Source organism: Brachyistius frenatus, unplaced genomic scaffold (assembly GCF_029030835.1).
Source record: "Brachyistius frenatus isolate BFR_SWC_R1_liver_20210118 unplaced genomic scaffold, ASM2903083v1 Contig_36, whole genome shotgun sequence".
NCBI classification, from domain to species: domain Eukaryota; kingdom Metazoa; phylum Chordata; class Actinopteri; family Embiotocidae; genus Brachyistius; species Brachyistius frenatus.
Window position 1 is genome coordinate 2099380 of NW_027210635.1, and position 20646 is coordinate 2120025.

The 20646-nt window shown below is 44.2% G+C and overlaps 3 protein-coding genes across 3 annotated transcripts in view; all 3 read right to left on the bottom strand.

Moving 5' to 3' along the window:
• Positions 1-150: 150 nt before the first annotated feature.
• On the bottom strand, positions 151-3508 carry LOC138622471 (uncharacterized). Its single transcript, XM_069701298.1, has 2 exons — positions 3350-3508; positions 151-2912 (listed from the first exon to the last, which is right to left on the bottom strand). Exon 2 carries the CDS (start codon positions 2877-2879, stop codon positions 918-920), a length of 1962 nt encoding a protein of 653 aa, XP_069557399.1. The 5' UTR covers positions 2880-2912; positions 3350-3508; the 3' UTR covers positions 151-917.
• A 98-nt stretch (positions 3509-3606) lies between these two features.
• ccdc134 (coiled-coil domain containing 134) lies at positions 3607-13014 on the bottom strand. Its single transcript, XM_069701299.1, has 7 exons — positions 12624-13014; positions 9222-9358; positions 8407-8528; positions 7458-7542; positions 6863-7044; positions 5143-5214; positions 3607-4887 (listed from the first exon to the last, which is right to left on the bottom strand). The coding sequence occupies exons 2-7, from the start codon at positions 9325-9327 to the stop codon at positions 4762-4764; spliced, it is 693 nt and encodes a 230-aa protein (XP_069557400.1). The 5' UTR covers positions 9328-9358; positions 12624-13014; the 3' UTR covers positions 3607-4761.
• A 242-nt stretch (positions 13015-13256) lies between these two features.
• LOC138622469 (meiosis inhibitor protein 1) overlaps positions 13257-20646 on the bottom strand; it is a 59387-nt gene continuing 51997 nt past the window's right edge. The window contains 3 exon segments of the mRNA XM_069701296.1: positions 13257-13961; positions 14712-14839; positions 19554-19685. Coding sequence (XP_069557397.1) covers positions 13907-13961; positions 14712-14839; positions 19554-19685 — 315 coding nt within the window. The 3' untranslated portion in view covers positions 13257-13906.

Below are 20646 nucleotides of genomic sequence, written 5' to 3' on the forward strand. Positions count from 1 at the left end.
AAAAAGAAGCTTAAAAAAAAAAATCTGCCAGCAGTGCCATCTTCACTTCTTCAGAAAATGTGCTTGTGGTCATTTTCTTTTAAATGAGGCTTCATTATTCGCCGCAAAAGTAACTGTTCAACGCCAGAAGACAAGAAGTATGTCCAAAAATACTAAAATAATGTCTTTATTGGGAATTTCACTGCAAAAACCTGATGAGTTGCTGCACAATTACAATAGATGAAAACAGTTGGTACTGGTTGATCCAAACCAGCGTTAATACATAAGTGCAAAACTTATAGATACCACAGGATGTTAAACACTGCAATACAACAACCAACTGTCATCTGTCAATACTAAACCTTCAGGATTTTAAATGCTTTTTAATACTTCTGTCCATCTGTCCATTTTCAAAACCCATTACTGCATTAACATTAAATATATTAACACACGTCACCCAGCAAACATTGTGAAAAGGTGCTTTACAGAACTGTTTATTTTCTGTTTATTGTGCTGTAATTTTTCCAAAGACCAAAAGGAAATTGTGAACCTGAAATGTTTCCAGAAGTCGATGTCATATTTTGAATTAAATGTGTGAAGACTTTGTTTGTAATCAAGAACTGAAGGAAAATAATCTCAAGACTGTGTTTAAAATTCATTCCACACATAATTATTAATGTCACTGGAGACATTCAACCTAAAACAGTTCTAACCAACATCTAAAATGACAAATTATTTGAGTAAAGTGTAATTTCTTGTTCATTTTATGAGTATTATTGTTTTCTATTACCCTGTTATGGCTGCCAGCCGTGTATCTTTCAGGTGGTTCACGTTTTCATTGGTAACAGTGATATCTGTCACTGAGGAAAGCTCCTGTGAAGTGTGGTGTCAAATCAGGGAAAACAAAACTACGATCTCATCCACCGGAATACGACTCGTTATTTGTTAAAGTGGATTTCATAAGACTTCTTCTCAGAGTAACTGGACTCTCTGGTTCCTGTGCCAGATCTCACTTTTTCCTTCACCACCTTCACTACCAGACCACCAGCCAGAGCAATGCCTGCTGCAGCTTTACCAACCTCAGCCAATGCATTCAGGATGCGTGTTGTTGTGGCCACGGAGCCCCAGGGGTCCGATACAGCCCTGCTGGCTGCTGCTGCCATACTTGGCCCTGCTAACCCAAATACAGTTCCCGCAGCCACGGCAGCCACCGGGACATTAGCGACCATCTCCTGAGCTAAGGCTGCAGCGCACTGAGGAGTCGCACCGGCCGCCGCCACACTCCCTACAGAAGCCACCGCATGCTGCCCGGCCGCTGCAGCTGAAGCACCCTGAGCAACCGAAGCGGTGGCTGCACCTGCTGCGGCTTCACTTCCACCGAGGGCCGCCGTGCTGAAAGCCGCTCCCTCCAGAGCTGCACCTAAAGCAGCCCCGGCTCCCAAGGTGGTTCCTACACCTGCAGCCAGCCCCACAGCAGAGGCCCCCACGAGACTAACCTGGCTGAGGGCATCCAGAGCGCCCTCCCTGGGACTGGCAGCCTCAGCACCTGTAATGGCTCCCATAGAGCCACCCAAAACTCCACCTGTTGCTGCCCCGAGAGCCACTGCGGTTTTCCCAGAGGCCGCCGCCACTATGGCCCCGACAGCTTTCCCGACACCTGTGCCTCCTGCTGCGGACATCCCAGCAAACTGGCCTGCGGCAAAACCGACCGAGTTGCCCATGAGAGACGCCCCAGCTGCAGCCGCTAAAGGGGCAGCTGCCCCAAACACTGCCCCAACTGCCAAGCCTGTGGCTCCAGCAGCCACCAGGATCTTAACTCTCTCCAGCACCTTAGCAGAGAGCGCAGCCTCCCTCCTCACGCGACTCCAGGACGAACGGAGAGACTGTTGCCCGGCGACGGCCCTCCTGGAGCCCTGACGCCACCCTCTGAGCTGGTCCCTCAGGAGGCCGAAGGTGCCGACTCTGCTCTCCTCCGTCCACCTCTCCACCCTAAAATCCTCTTCATTTCCTCTGGTAAACTCCCTCTTCCTCAATAATCCTCCTTCGCTGCTTCCTGCTCCGTCAGACTCCAAATCACACTTTCTTCGTTTTGCAAGTTTAGCCCGTTCTTCTTCTACTCTGTGATTATTTTCCTCGCGCTCTTCACCGTCTGCCTCCCCTCGCTCCCTCATCATCCTTGTCTGCTCCTCCCTAATGGCAGCTTCTGCCTCTAAAAACATTGCATTCGTATAAAACCCTCTGTTCGTCTGCTTCACCATTTTGTCCACCTTCATCAAGAGTTCTTTCACCTGTGCCGAGTTACTGGGGTCTTTGTTGTTGAGGACATGGTACCTCCCCCCACACCTGTCAATAAGAGCCTTAAGCCCAGCAGGTGCAGTCTCCTTCAGATACTCTTCGATCCCAATGCCCTCCAGGTCATCACCCCTGGTAAAAAGAACCACGGTGTGGTGTCGGACAGCATCCTCTCCAAATATCTTCATCATGTCACAGACAGCCTGGTTCTCATTGTCTGTATACCGTCCTACTGGCACCACCAGGAGGAAAGCGTGCGGGCCCGGCGCTGAGAGAGACACACATTTGGCTATCTCCACGTAGATCTGCTCCACAGCGAGGTGAGTGTCCCCAAAACCCGGCATGTCGACCACCACGACTCTCCTCCTCTTCCTCTGCGCGGCAGCCCGGCCATCCTCCTCGGCATCCTCTTCCTCAGCGAGCTCAGAGCTCCCGAGCTCGCAAATCTGGGTGACGGAGCTGGCGCTGATCTGCGACAGGAACTGCCTCCGGCCCAGGATTGTGTTTCCAGACGCGCTCTTGCCAGATCCGGTCTTTCCGATGAGGACCAGTCTGAGTTCTTCGCTCCATCCGGTCTCAGAGTCGTCTCCTTCCTTCTCACCCTCCATATCAGATATCTTTCTCGTCCTCTGGTGGAAAATCTGCAACAGAAACAGTCATTTCCTGACAACTTATTGGCATTTTATGTTGACAGGTTCACTGCAGCTGCGCTGGCTAATACAAACCAAAACCTCTTGTTAGTGAAGCCCTTTTTTTTTTTTTAATTTATGTGACATTTTTTGTGAAGTCAGTGCTTCAGGAAGGTTCAGCACAGAAACAAAACATTACAACTCAATAGGTCAGCTGCATGCGAGAGGCGGCTAGCGTTACCCTGCACGTCCTCTCCAACTCAAAACACCACATCCTCAAACTAAACGTCACAAATCAAATGCAGACGCCACGTTTTAATCTCTTATTAGCAAGCGTCAACGAAAGGTTTTTAATCCTTCCGAGCCAACTCGTAATAAGCACGCTATCATTAGCAGGCTGCTACTGTATGACGGAAACAGTATGAAGGACATGAAAAGTCAAATCTCACCCGAGTCCAAGTCTTTAGATATTTCTCGGCCTTAATAATAATAATAATAATAATTTTAAAAAAAGCCCGGTTTCTTCGTCGTCTTCAAGCTTCCGTTTCCCTATTTTGAGTGAAGCTCTCAGTCTCATCCGGCTGAGCTCAAACTGTTCAGCCGGAACACAAACATCGGACTTTTATTTGTGAAGGAGTGTTTCGGTGTCTGTCCGCCCTCTGTCGGTTCAACACGCGGTGAAACCATCAAATATAAACATGTCATATTACATATCAGAGTCACTTTATTTCTTTAAATGTGTTAACAAAATGGCTTGTTCATTCTGCAGCAATGATATTCTTCCTCTGAATATACATATAGTTTTTATAACAGTCATAATACTATTTCAAAATTACATAAATTTCAAATCCATATATTTAAACCCCAAAAATATGTCAGTTTCCAGAAGAGATATAAAGGGGGGGGGGGGGCTAAATATTGAACAAAGAGACAGGGCTGCCTGGTGAAGGGTCACATACTGTGTTTCTGGCTGACAGAAAACAATAATTCAGATTAATTGAGGTTACAAGGACAAAAACAACTACAGGGTGAAAAGAATGATTAAGGGTTTGGGAAATATTGGAAAATACATAAAAGGCAAGTTCACAAATGATCCGCTCAGATGGTGTTGAAATAATTATTGAAAAAGACATAATAAAAAAATGAACCAATGGTGATATATATATATATACCATTATACTGCCCTTCAGGCAAACAAAACATAAGACACGTCCTTACAACTTTGAGCAGCAATAAGAATGTAAATCTGATTTTTCACAAACAACCCCTTTAGAAATATTCCTAAATAGATAAAAAAAAAAATTAAAAAGCCCCAACGTATCCCATCAAGGTTAACTAACCAGAAACAGGCCAAACTCTAATGAGGTCAAATTTATATTCGGCAACGACACGTATTTGAAGCAGATGGGTTTTAGACACATTAAAACTAGACCAGACACAATACAGTGGGGTTTTGCAACATTGTGAAGAAAATTGATTATACTAAAATTAATTATATTCCAAAATTCAGTTACATCATCCTCAAGTTATCAAAAACAAGGTTCCCTTTTATTGTTTTTTCCGGAGACATCGTTCACCTGTTACACAACGTCACATTTCCCAATTATAGATTACCGTTGCTGTACAGCGAGCCAGGCCTTTTGTTAGAGCCTGAATAACCTCCTCTTCCTCTTTACCTTTTTGTGTCACATTGAGGGTTTTCTCTCTTGTTTTCAACAGAGCACCTGGCTTTCGTACAAGAGATGGCAGCTTTTATCTTCTTCACTCTCATCAGAGTCTACAAGTGAAGCCACCCCTTGTTGGACCGCGTGTACGACCCCCGCGTCTTCTCTCGGCTCCTCGCCAGCGCCGCGGTGTCGCGCTATAGCTCGGTGCGAGAACGGGAGATGCGAGGGCCTTTCCGGATCTCTTTCCTTTTCTCTTCCTTCCTCCTCCTCTTCTCCTCCTCCCTCAGGATCTTCTGGAAAGCCTCGGCAGTGTGAAGCACCTGAAGCGGAAGAAAGAGGGTGAGAGACAAGTTAAAAATATGAGAGGCAATGTTTTCTTCAGTTTTTTTTAAAACCAGAATGATAATGTAACTGTCGGTATACTATAGATACTGACTGCAAAGGTGCGCCTGGAGGGTCTCTAGTCTATTAAAAGGTGGTTACCAGGTTACCATATAGCCAGCTAGGATATTTATGGACAGGTGGGAAGTCATTTAGCAGCAAAGTGTTGAACGGCAGGTATACATCTTACTCACGTCGTCTCTCTCTGTGCGGTATGGGTTCATAAAGTCTGAGGATTTCTCTGTTATTCCGAGCTCCTGTGACATCTGAGAGAAGAGCAGAATAGACAGGTCGACAGAAGAAGAGAGGGCGAGACGATGCTTTATCATTCCTTTAAAGAGTTTAGCAGTGAAAATGAGACACCGCTTATTCTACAGAGAAAAATGATACAATTTGGAAAGCGTTATTTCATTATTTACAGCTTAGGAGGTACATGAAATACAGAGGAGGGAATCAGAAACTAAGGTGTTGGGTTACTGAGGGCTGAACGCACACTTTCAGGGCGCAAACCGCAGCCTCAGAATTAATCCACTATATAATCCTCTTGGCACATTGCTAAGGTCACAGATTAATCCTGCGAGAGTTTAGTTCATTAACCCACACATTAAATAGGGAATACCGTTTTTTATCATCCTTGCTCTTTTCAGTTTCAAAGGTCAGAAATGCATCAGGGACAAATCTGATGGCCAATGGCATATTTGGCTGTGATAGAGAGGTATAAGCTGACACTGATGATGAATTGTACACGGACATGACAGGAGGTTGCATTAACATGACCTTATCGATGTATTACCAAGGGGCGGGGCGTCGTTCATAACATTCGATGCCGGCTCGTGGGCTCTCAAAGTTTAGAGGACGAGTGTAACCTGGGTTATTTTCTGCAGCTATTATTTACAAATGTCCCCTAAATGCCTGAAACGCATGTTGTCGTAGACACTACAATGTAAACAGTGTTCCTAAAACGGCTCGCGTGCAGGCTGTCGGTGGACACGACGATTTACCGATGTCTAACGTGCAGGCTGTGAGTAGAAGCCTCCAGTCACTGTAGTCGAGCAAATCAGAGAGCCGGTGGCCAAAGGTCAGTTTGAAAAGAGTGAAATAAGGTATTTTAATGTAAGATTTGCATTAACTGAAAGAAATTCATTTTATCTAGGTGGGCAGGCCGCACAAGTAGAACCTGTGTTTGGTAAAAGCTGTAGCTCACTGACGCCGATGAGATTTACTGCTGTGTATCCGTAGCAAAAGTTATGTGTTTAAAAACAACAACAACAACAACAACAACAACAAAAAACGTAGTCTTGGTATCAAAAATTGGCACCAAATGACAGGACATTTGGTCAGTCCCATAAAAGTATCTCACCTGGACTTCGTTGTTGTTTTGTCACTTCTGTGCACATTTGAATCCCTGTGTTGTATATTGAACTACACCGTTATAGTTCAGTGTTTCCAGATTTTCACCAGAAAAATGTTTTCAGTGTAACGTGCCTATTTTAAGACTTATGTTTTAAGGACTTTACAATGGGGAAATGACTATTTTATGTATTTATATAATATTTTACTCACGTATTAAATGAATAACAAAACTGCAAAAAGAAATTAAACTGAACCCGTGTCGAATTTAAACAAGCAGAAGTTGTAATTTATTTTGATCTTTTCAAGGACTTTTACTTTTAGCCTCAAACCCCATCAGCTCTTAGATGTGACCTGAATTTCTGCACCTCCTTCTAGACAACAACAGTCTGTCTTTCTGTTTAGCTCGGCAAAATGCAGATCGCACAAATGTTTCCACAAAGTGAACCAGTCAAAACCAAAACTAGGAACCTTTTTTTTTTTTTTTACACCCTTGAATGCAAAAGATATGAGCAGATTGTGACAACAGTGTCATTGACAGGTACACAGATTGACTGTTCTTACAAGTGTGAGGACGTGTTGGTGGGCTCCTCCAGTGAAGACCCCCGTCTGGTTACAGAAATTGAGTCCCCAGCGCAGCAGACCTCCCCAGTCAGGGTTCCGGTCGTAGTAGTGGTGGACAATACGAGGGAAACGTAACGCCACGTCGCCGAAAAAAGCCGTATTCTCCACGACGTGGGAGTACGCTGCGGAGACAGCAGGAACAGGTGAGTCAGTGAGACCACTTCTGAACATATATTGGTGCTGATGAGACACTGAAACATGCTGATGAATAGAACAGAGGCCAGAGTGCAGCTCCAACATGGATTGATATTGTTAATCCACCACTCGGCGAGTGGTGGGCTTGAATTCATGACTTTAAAATGCATGTGGAGGGAAAGTTGATATTATCGGTGCCCACTCGCACTGAAAGCTGAAAAGGATGAAAGGATGAAAGGAAAAAGAAAAAACCAGACAGAGATGAATTTTTTAGAAACAAGCGCAAGACAAACCAGACAGAGGCGGTGGAGGCAGAATCAGAGTGAGAGACACACTTAAAGCAAGAGCAAGAAAAAAAAATGAACAAATGAAACAGACGAGGTGTGAAAGTGATTCAGACCTTCTTTGATCTTATCGTCCATGGGGAAGGGGTCATCAGGCTGCATGTTGGCCGCAACCAGGATTTGTCTGGAGTCCTCCAACACCTTCACAAAGAAGGAGAGTTTAATCGCCTGGTTTATTTACTCTGCTGTGAATTAAAGCTGCTGCGTGAGAGACTGAGGATCTACAACTGTGCTAGCAGCTCCGTGGGACTTAAACACAACGCGGCTTTGAGCTAAATGCTAATTATTGTGATATTTTGCACAGCGCTCTCCATCCACACACCCACCGAGGGTACAGTCAGTGCAGCATCTAGTAAAAGGAAGAGATATAAACAGGAGCACTGCACACACACACACACACACACACACACACACACACACACACACACACACACACACACACACACACACACACACACACACACACACACACACACACACACACACACACACACCCCGACGGGTATAGAAGTGCTGACAATGTTTTTCAACCACTGACTATTCAGGCTGTCCTTGAGAGGCATGCAGATGCATAGATAACGGTCCACTGGGAAATAGCGGCTCACTGTAAATCAAAGCTCCCAGACAGGCGCGAGTGAATAGCACTCGGAGAGGTCTGAATTAACATTCAAACGAAAGCAAGCAAACATGCTGATGGTGGATTTGAAGCTTTTGCGTCTCTGATGGGGAATGCGAACCTTCTCATCCTCCGATCTGCTGGGAACCCAAGAAGGCTGAGCTCTTAGCACTCTGGCTGTTCATGTTTTCTGATACTCGTGGCCTTTCCCACAGAACTATGTGAGCGTGTGATGTGAGAGTGCGCATACCCCCCCCCCTCCATCCCACCACACACACACACACACACACACACACACACACACACACACACACACACACACACACACACACACACACACACACACACACACACACACACACACACACACACACACACACACACCCTACCTTGAAGAGCCCTTTGAGCATGATGTCTATGATCTTGTACTGCTGGTTGATATCGTTCAGCTCGACCAGATTCTTCAGCGCGTTCAGCTGATCTTTCCTCTTCGTCTCGAACAGCCGCTTGTCTGACAACAGCAGGTCAGGAGGTTACACACTCTCCGCTCGGGCGCAACACACACACACACACACACACACACACAGCAATCTGTCAATCTGAAACTCACAGAGGCGTCCTCATGAACGCACGTATGTTCAGCACACACACGTGTTGGTCTTTCTATCCTTGCAAGGACATGATGCATTTCCTGGCCCCTTAACCATCACATCTAAGTGCCTCTCGTTACCCTCAAACTGTCCCTTAAATGTCCTCGCAATGTGTATATGTCCTCATAAATATGTTTTTAACAAACATTTGTCCTCGAAACTATAAAGACACATACACACACACACACACACACGTTTGTTCACCTATCTTTGTGAGGACATTCACTGATACAATGCATTCCCTCACCCCTTACCTCAACCATCACAACTAAGTGCCTAAACGCAGCCCTTATCCTTACCCTGACCTAAATCTGAGGGTTAGGACTTGGTTTTAAGGTTATAATTAAAAAACAGCCTTTTGAAAGGGTGTGTGAAAGTAAGGGCCACCCAAAATGTCCTCACTGCAATCGTCAAAAATGAAAAGGGCTCCTCTTAATGATAATTGAAAAAGTATATATATATACACACACACACACACACACACACACACACACATACATACATGCACACACACACACGTCTGCGCATTTGGCCGCAGCTCTGTGAAAGGATACAGATCTCCAGGCTGGAGTCATGTCTCGGTGGTCTGTGCGTGTCGGAGTCGGCGGAGCTGAGGCCGGCAGCAGCGAGTGCCAGGAGCACTGCACTCAGGCTCTGCATGGTCAGCAGGGGGTGGCAGAGAGGCACTCTCCTGAACACAGGGAGAACCAGCCGTGAGACATCACATTGTTAAGCATCAAAATATTGTCCTAGAGTTGCATACACAATAGTCTGACTGTTACTGTCATGCTCAACATAATTTCTTCTGATGCTGAGATTTCTCTTTCATGTAAAAACAGCGAGCTTTTGCTGAAATACTTTTCCTATTTAATTTACGAATTTGTTTTCCTTCCTCCAGAGGGGCGAGAAAGGCCTGAGAGAGTCTGTGGTACTTGTGGAATATGTGAAATAGAGAGACATGCTGTGGATAAGTGGTCAATATGGAAGACCAGAGGGCAGCAGCCGGGATTTAAAGTGGGGCTCCTTATGTTCCTTTTAAGACGCACATCTGATGTCTGCCACTTGCATAATCCCCAGAAGAATTTAAACAATCTCTGAACCAGACGCCGTCTCTGCTCTTCCTTGTCCTCCTGGCCTTTCGACTGACAGCAGTGGTCTTCTTAAATGTTCTCATTCAGCTTCGACTTTCTTTTCCTCGGAGGATTTTTTTTTTTTAAAAAGGGAGGGATGAAAGTGAGAGGATAAATACAACAGCTAAATATAGGAGCTCATCAAATGAAAATGTGACGAAAGCCAAATTGTTTAAGAAAACATTAGCAGAAAACAAGTCACTGGAGGGAAGGGGAGGACAATGTTGATGAAAAGCTACATGGTATAATTCACATAATCCATGCATAATTTAACAAGGGCTCCATCAATGATCCTATCAGAGGGGTGCAGTGGAGCTCCGATGGGTTGGAGGGGGGGCGGGGAGGGAGGGGGTACGATTATACGAAGCAAAGGGAGGAGGAAAGGGGCGAGATGAGTGGAGGGGCGTTGAGGCTTTTCGAAAAAGAGGGGGGGGGGGTGGTGATATAGGAACGAGGAAAGCGAGACCCCTGCGGGAAACAACAGCTTTACTGGTGAATATTTCATCTACCTTTTGCTGAGACACGGCGGGAAAACGGAAAGACACACAAGGAGAATAGAGGAGGAGTACGAGGCAGGGGAGACGAGCGACTTGATTTATGCACTAACTGAATTAATCTTTACAAGCCAAGGTGCCGAATCGTGAATTTTTGAGAGACTGTCTGAGGGGGGGGTGTTTTAATTAACTCTCTCATTCAAACCAGAGGAGAGAAGCTCGTGCTCCCAGACGTCCACTATCCCTCTCCAGAGTGCTGACAACATGGACCAACAACCATCACTTCATACTCCAGCTTTGGTTTCACAGCACATCCTGACAGCAGCCTGGCAACCGTCCAAAGACTCCACAGTAGATATCAAGGTTTTATTTCTAGTCGTGCCTGAAAAAGAAAGCATTTCATTGCAGCTACTTTGGCTTTCTGTGCTCACTCCAGTCTCTTATCTAAAAATAAAACTATAAGACAACTTTTTTCTTCTGGAGTCAGCAGAAACACGTGTTCCCGCAGACAGCTGAGTGAGGACAATGTTCGATTAAGGTCAATTTGTGCATTCTGTGAACATCTTTTGGGTAGTTTCCCAGCTTTCTGCGAAATGCTGCTCTAAATATCCTTAAGTGCCGGTCGAAAACCTCAATATTTATCCATAACAGCCAAGGATTGGGGGGGGGGGGGGGGGGCTTGTCTCTCCACTGTCGGGTTATTTGATGCTTCAGTGTGCTTCAGGCTTTCGTGGAGCTCTGGCAGATATTTATGAGCAGAAAGGTTATCGCTGCTGGCGCAGTTTTAACACAGCCGACGCATATATCCCAGCTAATGTTTCCATGGAATACAGGACAAAGTGCTGAGACTTTAAGTAGTGGAGTCGGATCGGAAAGACATTAAGGGCAGATCAATCATTACTAATGTGGCATGGGCAGCACAGAAATGAGTCTAAATGCATTCATTAACTATAAGCAGGCAACCGTGGTTGCACAGGATGAGCATTTTACAAAGGATAAACAACTCTGTAAAGCACTTGGCTCGATCCCTGATCAAATTTTGGAAGGTCGGGACGGACGAGTCACTCCTGAAATGATAATCTGTCTGCAGACATGTTTATTTCAAGTGCTGCTTGAATATTGTGCCCGGTCGATCAGGAAGAAATGAGAAAAAGTAAGTAACATAATGTGTCTCTCTGCATTCCTACATCCTCCACCTTTCTTACTTGAAGTGCATACAACAGCACATATCGTGAGACTGATAATAAAACACACAGCTTCCTCTCATAATCGCCCCACCGGATCCTGGACTGGATGAATTTCAGTCTCCCTATCCAAGGTGGGAGGGCCTGCTTCAGATTTGGTTCGTCCCTGTGGCACTAGTGTTGGCAAAGTGTGTTTGCCACGGGGAGGTCAGGAGGCAGAGCAGTTCTTGCTGAAGCCGTGTAAGCCCACGTAAATCTCTTTGGCTGGAACATCTCTTCTCCGCTTACAACAATCTCTGGAGGCAGAAGTTTGATTTCCTGTGTGGGAGCTCCAGGTTACAGCTTCCCTCATTATTTGATCACACTCGACCCGTGCAGAGAACTCCTCTCAGCTCGAAGTGCCTTTTTGTGGAGAAAGCACGCATCCAATATTCAAACAGCGATGCATTTCTGCTATTCCTCTACAGGACCAAAAGAATATGACAGCAAACTTCAATCGAGGAAAGTCCTAACTGCAAACAAACCAACTGTGCCTGATGTGAACGCAGCTGCGCAAGAGAAGGGAAAAGGAAGACGCCTGTGAGACAGCTGGATGTGCAGCGGGAGAGGATCCTGACTCCCCTCAGGCTGCCAGCCCGCTGTGGGAGGCTGGAGGTTCAAGGACTGACACATCATCTCTCTCGTTCTCTCTTCCTGCTCTGCCTCTGTCACCGTTTAGGCTGAGGCGAAACGACGGACATGCGTAATGGTGATGGTGATGATGGCAGAGTATGGATAAAGACTGTCAGGTGGACCATTAATTACAGATGGCTTAATTGATTGCATGTCACCTACCTGACCCTGGTTATCATTTAACTATTCAGTTCATTGTTTAAAATTTAATCCAGGAATTTCAAATTTACTACAAACTGTGATGGAAGATTATATCTAGTGGTAATATACACCAACTCACTGATAATACACATCAATTATTTATGCAAGACTTTTACGAGGGCTGCTCTTTTCAGAATTAACCAAGTGTCTGAAGTCGCTCCTCGACACATCGACTCCTCCTGTCATCGCAGCTGGACGCCCCGCCGGATCCAGCCCCGTACATCCGACGGATAAAGCGCCGGACATTACAGCCTCAAACCTCGAGGTTCACTCACCGTGCTGTGGCGAGAAACGGCAGCGCCGCAAGGCAGCGTTTCCTCCAAACTAGTGCAGTTCAACCGGTTTTTTTTTTTTTTTTTTTTAAATCTCCACTCAGGACGATTAAAAAGGTCGGCGGGAGAGACGGGACAGTCAAATGTGCTCCTCCAAGATCCTCAGGTTTACAACGAGAGAGGTGGAGGTGTTCTTTTACATGCGGCTCTCGGCTGCTCCACTCCGCCAGCGCCACGATCGCACCGGGTGGCTCGTCTTGGACGAATGACAGCGAGCGGGCGCTAAACGCGGAGGAGGATGTGGTTTCCACACGGCGGACTTAGAGGGAGACACCAAGCAGAACGTCGTGGGGCAGCGTTCCGTTTCCTTATGGTTCCTCTGAGATAAAGTGCTTCGCTACTGGCGTCCTGCCAGCAGCATAACAAAATAAAATTCAATTAAATGGAAGTAAGATAAGTACGTGTCGGGTTGTATTTGTGGGAGAAATTAAAAGCTTTAAGTGTGGTTGATAAGTTTTAAAGTCAGTTGCATGAGCTTTTAGGTGCTCATATTTTAAGAGGTAAACTCTTCTTTGAATTAAATTAACATAAAGAGTCCATTTTATCTCCCTGAATGAGTCACCACCACAATAAATCAAGTAGACTACAATTTATTTTCCTCCTGAAATGCCTGAGAACTATCATCAGACGTATAGTTAACAATCTGCTGAAGAAAAAAAAAGCCATGGAAGACATTTTTGCCCAACACTGACATCCCCCAAGCTGCCAAGCACATCACCAACATCTGCTCCTCCTGGCAGGGAGGCTTTGTCCACCTCATGTTACAAATGTTACAAACGGGTTCCTGTAACAGAGAGGTTGTCCCTCAGTGAAACTGTCCTGAACAAATAAAAGAAGTTTAATCAATGCAAAAATGTCCAAATGCTGTTCAGCATCTGATTGTGTCCTTATGGTTTAGAAAATTATAGAAACACTCAAGTATAGTGTACTTAATGGTGTCATAATACATGACAAGTAAGAACATTGACCTGTAACAGAAGCACAAATGACTTTTTTATAGTCTAAAACTGCTGCAGGTGTAAACAACTTTCAATGAACAAACACATGCAGTAGATTGTTTCACTGTGACGCCATGAAACTAAAAGAACATGTGCTGCTTTACGAGCAGAACCCAAAATCACAGCAAGTATATGGGAATAAAAGAAACTTTGTCTCTCAATGACCAAAGAACTGTCAAACGCATGTCGTAATAATTTCTGAAGCATATGCGTCAGTTAGCCGAAGCGTCAGCCTGATGTCAGCGTGAAGTCACACAGACAGAGGGACACATCTCCGACACGTCTGAGGACAAGAGTTAAGGAGCAGTTCGGTGAAGTGAGTAAATGCAAGAGGGGTGAATGTGTGTGTGTGTGTGAAAGAGGACTTGTATATATTTTGAAGCGATAAGAAACTATTATGAGATTTCACTTAAATGTATTCCCTGTGTTTATTGAACATAAGTGCATTGTTATCTTTACTGAGCTACTTCAATCCCAGTTAACAGTGTTCCACTCATTTCTGCTGTATTTGATAACCATTTGTGAAAAATGTTTCTCCATATAGCATCAACTGAGAAAAAGTTATATATCAAACAGGACACACATAGACTGAACATATGAGAGTGTGTAGGTGGGAGGAAGTGAGAGGTAGAGGTAGTGCGAGTGTGTGAAAGTCAATCGGCCTGACAGATGTACTGAAGTCTTTAATCACTGACTTTGACCGTACAGTAGATCCTGTGTTGTTCGACAACTGTTCAAAGTGAAGACCACAACACAGACATTCAATAAACTGCATGAGAAAATCAATGAAGAGGAGCTGCGAAACGTTTGAAGTACAGTACGAGTATCTTCCACCAGGTGCTGAGAGCGTGTGTGCATATGTGCTTGTGTGTGTTGACTTTTACTCACAGAGACGTGTGCAGGGTTTTTCCAAGGTGCGAGGTGTAGTTCATGCGTAGGTGAGAGTGCACGCTGTGTGCAGCGAGTCAGGCTGTGTGTGCTTTATACAGTTCAGATGTGCGTGTGGGTGTGTTTCACTTCTGGTGAGGGATACAGGATGTTGTTGGACAGACCGGAGCTGCTGCTGCTGTCGTCCGGCGTCTGTGGTCCGAGCGCCTCGATCATATTCCCCACTCTCTGCTTGTTCTCCTCTGTGGACAGCTGAACACTGCTGCTCTGGATCTAAAGGAACAAAAGGAAGAGGGACAATGTTACTTTATTGAGGAAAAACGAGATGAGACAACCACGAGAAAAATCTAGAAATTGGGAGGAGAACCTGACATGATGCCAGTTTTGGGACTAAAGGTTAATAGGCAGTGGAGAGGGGGATGAAAAGAGAACACACAAACTTCAGAATCAGAGAAAAGATGCTTCAGGCCTAGTTTTGTGATTTTTAACATTTTCTGGAACTATGAAATATACATTTTAAACCTTAACCTTAACACAAAATACATATGTGGTCTGTATTTATATAGCGCTTTACAATTTTTCACTCCCATTCACCTATTCACACACACACTTTCACACCAATGGACAGGAGGAACCAGGGATTGAACCGCTAACCTTAGTGGACAAACAGCTCCAGCAGCCAAAACATACAAAAAGCTAATTGTTTACAGTCGGAGCATACAGGTGAAGGAAGAGGCAGACTCACACATACAACATACATAAAAACTGGAACGTGCAGAGCGTTAAGTACGCAGGACACCTCTTCTAGTGCAAAAAACTCCCCAAAACAATGTATTTCAGCTGTCGTACAGTAAGTACATACAACAAACAAAAATGTGTACAAAGATGGCAAAGCCGCAATTTCCGTTATACTGAAGATGCAATTGTAGATTTAATCATATACACACTTGTACACGATCAAGAGAAAACCTTTCAAGGGTTAAAAGCTTGCAGCAGAGTTATGAGTGGACTCACATTGCAGGATTTACTGCTCAAGTGCGTTCATGAGGACACAACAAGGACCCAGACAGAAATACCACTGATCAGCTGTCCCGAGTAGGGCAGAGGTTAAGAGACTAACTCATGGTTTCTTAAGAGTATGGGAGTGAATTCAGACTGACTTAATCACATCACTCACTTTGATCTTCCCATCTTGTCTGCACTCGTAAAATCTGCTTCATAGAAAAATAACAACGATTGGAAAGGTCAGAATATACATTAAGGACTCGGGCTTGAGTTAAGATGAAAGGGCAACAGAATTTTTACAATATTGTTGTGAGCTGCTCAGGAAGATTACTTTATTATTAACCAAAATTCCTTTTGTTGCCACCAAATTATCTTCCTCTTCCCGATCACCATAATCATCCTTTACTGCACCACTGTAGGAAGTGTAGGACTGCAGTGATGAAAGAAGTCTCGTATCATTTCGACTGGACTGTTGTGGATTAGAAGTGAAGAAGACGAAAGGTTCAGACAGAATGCATAATGTCTGCTTCAATACTTCAGGGTTTTGAGGATCAGTCAAAGCACTCAACTGGACTTCCACATTGTCTGTGTTCGCAAAAATAACTGACAAAAATCAATTTTGATTTGACACCAGCGAGGCTGCAGATAAGACAAAAACAGAAGACTTCAGCTCACCATAGAAGTGGCGAGAATCGAATAGAAAATCAAAGTTAAAGCCGTTTTTCATTTGGCGACAGTTGCAATGAAGTTACTCCAGAGGATGGTATTTTGAGGAGGAGAAGGTGGAAGGAAAGGGCAGAGTAAAAAAAAAAAAAAAGAGTTCCAGCACTGTTTGGTAATTGAAAAGAGCAATAGGGGAGACAGAGGTGACTGAAGTGGAGTTAGTGGGGTGTGAACAATTTGAAAAGCGGAAAGAAATAGATGGAAAAAGCAAAGGAATCTGAAATAGAAAAGGCCAGCAAGTGCAATGCTGAACCTTAACACTGACCACTGGATCAGTCGGAGACTTGAAGACATGTAAGGAGGTCAGATTGAGACTGGGAACAGACATGGGCTAAATCTGAAAATGCAGATTGCAAATACAAATGAGGCATTGTGTGCTCACTGTATGTGTGGTAGACAGTCACAGGAAACAAGAAGCAAAAGATTGATATGATACCAGATCACTCCTCAACGTGCACACTTCAGTCCAAAGACAGATCAACAGAACCTCTGAAAACTATGATGAATGTTTGTGTGTGTGTGTGTGTGTGTGTGTGTGTGTGTGTGAGACAGATGGGAGCAGTGCAGATGAGAGGACAAAAATCACACTCTGTTGAGTGTTAAGAGATTTGTGTCACACTGAACCCTGCATCGCTGTAACTGCTTCAGAAACACACACATGCAGATGCACACATGCATGTGCAGATATGTACACGCGCACACGCACGCGCGCGCACACACACACACGCACGCACGCACGCACGCACGCACGCACGCACGCACACACACACACACACACACACACACACACACACACACACACACACACACACACAGGCAAGGAAACACATCCATGCATCGACACAGTTCATGATTCTCTGGCACGCACTGCGCTGCGAGCTGCAGAGTGTGCCATCATTCTGTCACTCCTCTGACTCGGAGCTCCTATCAGAATACTAAATGCATTTGTGGTCCTAAATATGCCAATTTGGAGCTGTGCAATCTTACATGGCTGCTTCTCCTTCTGTGTTCTGTAAAGTCTTGAAGCAAACCCAGATGGGGCTACATGCATTCGCTGCACAGCTACCTCGGGTGGTGACATGGACACGGTTCATTATGTTCACCTTGTGTTGAAATTTTCTCCACAGAGAATCCAGGAGTCTGAAGTCAATTCACATCATATCATGTAATCAGTATGTTTTAACCATACAAGAAGCTTGTGCCGTGATCACAACTGAGCACAGCAAAACAGTTGATCACATTTGTTTTCATATAGAGATGTAATCTCCAGGTATGAAAAGTAAAGCCAATGCAAAAGTGCCTTAAAGTGCAATACCACTGTCTCGCTCCAAAAAACCTGTGCCTCCATTAGACTCCCATTCAAAAAGCATCAACTTCTCTCACTAAATACAAAATCAATTCATTTTTCCCACAAGTTATTATGGTCTCATTAGCTAACTTTACTTCTTCTGACCCGTGATGTGGTGGTTCATCTGGAAATAATTCCATCTTTAATTAGATTTTAGGCGTCAAAGAGGGCTATGTTTAGGGGTATGCCTGGTTTGATTGACATGCCTGGGGTTCTGTCAGGTAGCCAGTGAAGGTGGGCGGAGCATGGTGTCCTCAGGTTCTCAGTCAGATCTACCAGATCTATTAGTCCAAATATGGTCAAATCTGGAAAAGAAACCAAGATGGCGACGGCCAAATAACCAGACTCAAGGCTTCAAAACAGCAGATCACAAACCAGTGGGTGGGTTGCTGCCTGGTTATTTTGCTCATTCATCTCCATGATTTCTGGAAAACAAATATCGGTTTACATATTTTATGTCGCTCACCAACATCTCTACTTTTCCACTTGCAATGTTTGTAAAATCAATTATAAGTTTTGGGAAACTCTACAATAAACTCAAATGAACTTATGGATGTAACTACTGAAAACACAATTTTTTTCTGGCAGTGGAAACACTGCCTCAAGTGTCACTACCACATGTTGGTGTTTCTCTGATCACACAGTGTTGTTCAACTGAGCCTCCGGTCTGCTCTGCTCAGGGTTGGAGAGGAGAACGCCAGGCCCAGAGTTACTGTGTTGATCATTTGTTGTAAGCTCAAAGCTCAGTAAGCTCAAAGATAATCTTCAATGGATATGCACAACTAATGGAAATAAAGTGCAGAATTACAAAACCGGTTTTAATTAATCATTTTCCAACCAGTAGATGCCATTATACTGGCAGCTTTTTAACATCTATGGCTGGTAGCGTTTAATGAACATCTAACATGAGCAGCAAAAGGCAGAGTGGAGTACGGAGTCTGGACGCACATCATTTCTATTTGCAGGAGACTGTGCGCAGACATCTTCAAACAAATTGCCAGCAGCAATCAAAAGTCCACTGAGAGATGAACAGATATTATTCTGATTTAAATCTATACGGTGATCAGATTTAATGATCTGAGATAAACAGGCGGGGACTTAATGCATACAGGACGTGATTGGCTTCGATAAAATAGAAGTAATTCAAACAGGTTGATTTGGCAGCTCTGACTGCAGTTACACATTTATTAATTGTGTGTTTTGTCATTACCTCAGATGCCCTTCTCTCCATGTGGTGAGTAAACCACGGGCTCAGTTTAAAAAGGCATGCTTGTTAGCAACAAAAAGTGTGGACTTTGAGATAGTGCTGAGACCAGATCAGCGTCACTATTTTTAATGAATATTTCAATGATGTGAATTATTCAGGAAGGCTTGTTTGTTACTTGTTCTTGAGTCTTGCCAGCTACTGGGAGTTATAATTAGGCAGCCATGCAATTCTAATGCAAACCATTGATCAGTGAGTACAGATCTTTTTGAAAATTGTGGTCATAAATTAGCTGAAATAAACTGAAGCAATTATTAAAATTTTTCTAGTCCGTACAAAGAATACTGTTGTAATTGGGCATTTTGCTGCTGCACAGCTGCTGTGCAATATGCTGGTATTTTATTTACTTAAATAAACCTGGTCTTCCTGCTGGCTCTGTATTTTCTGCGCATACTGTTCTTCACAACAAATAAATATGAATTTCAAAGTAATATAACCACTGCATGAACCTAACGGAGACTGGACTGTGTATGAACTTGATTCTTTTTCTAATTGATTCATTCAAAGAATACAGATATTCACAGGTAACAGATGGCCTGTCGTAAGAATCCACACAATGTTCTTAAAGTGTCGCCTACATTAGTTGTAATAGTAAATGTGTGAGTGAGCGTGCATGTGCGTGCACACCTGGGTGCACACAGGGTCACCTGCATCAGGAGCAGCCTCAGGGCCTGTGCTGCTTCCTGGCTGAGCGCCGTCACCCCCCTCCTCTCCACTACCTCCATCACCTGGAGCAGGTCAGGCTCCTCCAGCACTGCTGTACCGCTGTCCTGCAGCAGCTGCAGAGGACACAAACATTTAAACACACAAATACACAGTCCTGTACCAATGCAGTCATTTACACACACACACACACACACACACACACACACACACACACACACACACACACACACACACACACACACACACACACACACACACACACACACACACACACACACACACACACACACACACACACACACACACACAGGAGAGTCAGAGTAAGAAAAGGGAAGGAGACATAAAGAGAGACACATTGAGAGACACAGAGACAGATTTTATATTGTGAATAATGACACTATGTCATAAATAGTTTTTATTTATGAATTAACTTCTATGTATTTGGTGTGAGCACCTTTTGCCTTTAACACAGCACCTCATTTTTCTATGTACTGTACAGGTTGGTTGTTCTGAACATTTTAGAGAGCCTTCTACTGATCTTTATGGATTTAGTTTGTTTCAGTTGCTTCTATCGCTTCACTAAACCCCAGACGGACTCGATAACGTTCAGATTAGAGCTCTGTGGGGCTGCAGGACTCCTCGATCTGCTTGTCACAGTTCTTTACAACTCTGTAAGTCTGGGGTCATTGCACCATGCTGCAGAATGAATTGGGGACCGATCGATGCCTCCCTGATGGTATTGTGTGGTGTGTAACAATGTAAACGCGTGAGGTGCCCAAAAGTTTTGTACAGTACTGCATAATTGTAATTGTAAAATGAGAATGACACGAACACTCTCATCAAACCCAAAATTATTTTGGTCATGTCAGAACCATTAGTTCCAACTAGTCCTACTCGTTCCTTGCATTCATTGACTAATAACTGAAAAGTGTTAAGACCCTCTGTTTCACAATAGAAATATATTAATAATTTGTCTTTAATGTAGATTTGTTGTACTGTGTCAGTCTGAATAACACTTCACTGTATTCACTGTCATTACTCATGTTTTTACTCCCTTCATTAACTTTTAATACA

Excerpts from the sequence above, each read along its gene's own strand:
- LOC138622471 (XM_069701298.1), bottom strand. The coding sequence starts at position 2,879 with ATGGAGGGTGAGAAGGAAGGAGACGACTCTGAGACCGGATGGAGCGAA.
- ccdc134 (XM_069701299.1), bottom strand. The coding sequence starts at position 9,327 with ATGCAGAGCCTGAGTGCAGTGCTCCTGGCACTCGCTGCTGCCGGCCTC. Across the intron at positions 8,529-9,221 it reads TGACTCCAGCCTGGAGATCT|ACAAGCGGCTGTTCGAGACG; the intron begins GTATCCTTTCAC and ends TGCTGTTGTCAG. Across the intron at positions 5,215-6,862 it reads ACCAACACGTCCTCACACTT|ATGTCACAGGAGCTCGGAAT; the intron begins GTAAGAACAGTC and ends CTCTTCTCTCAG.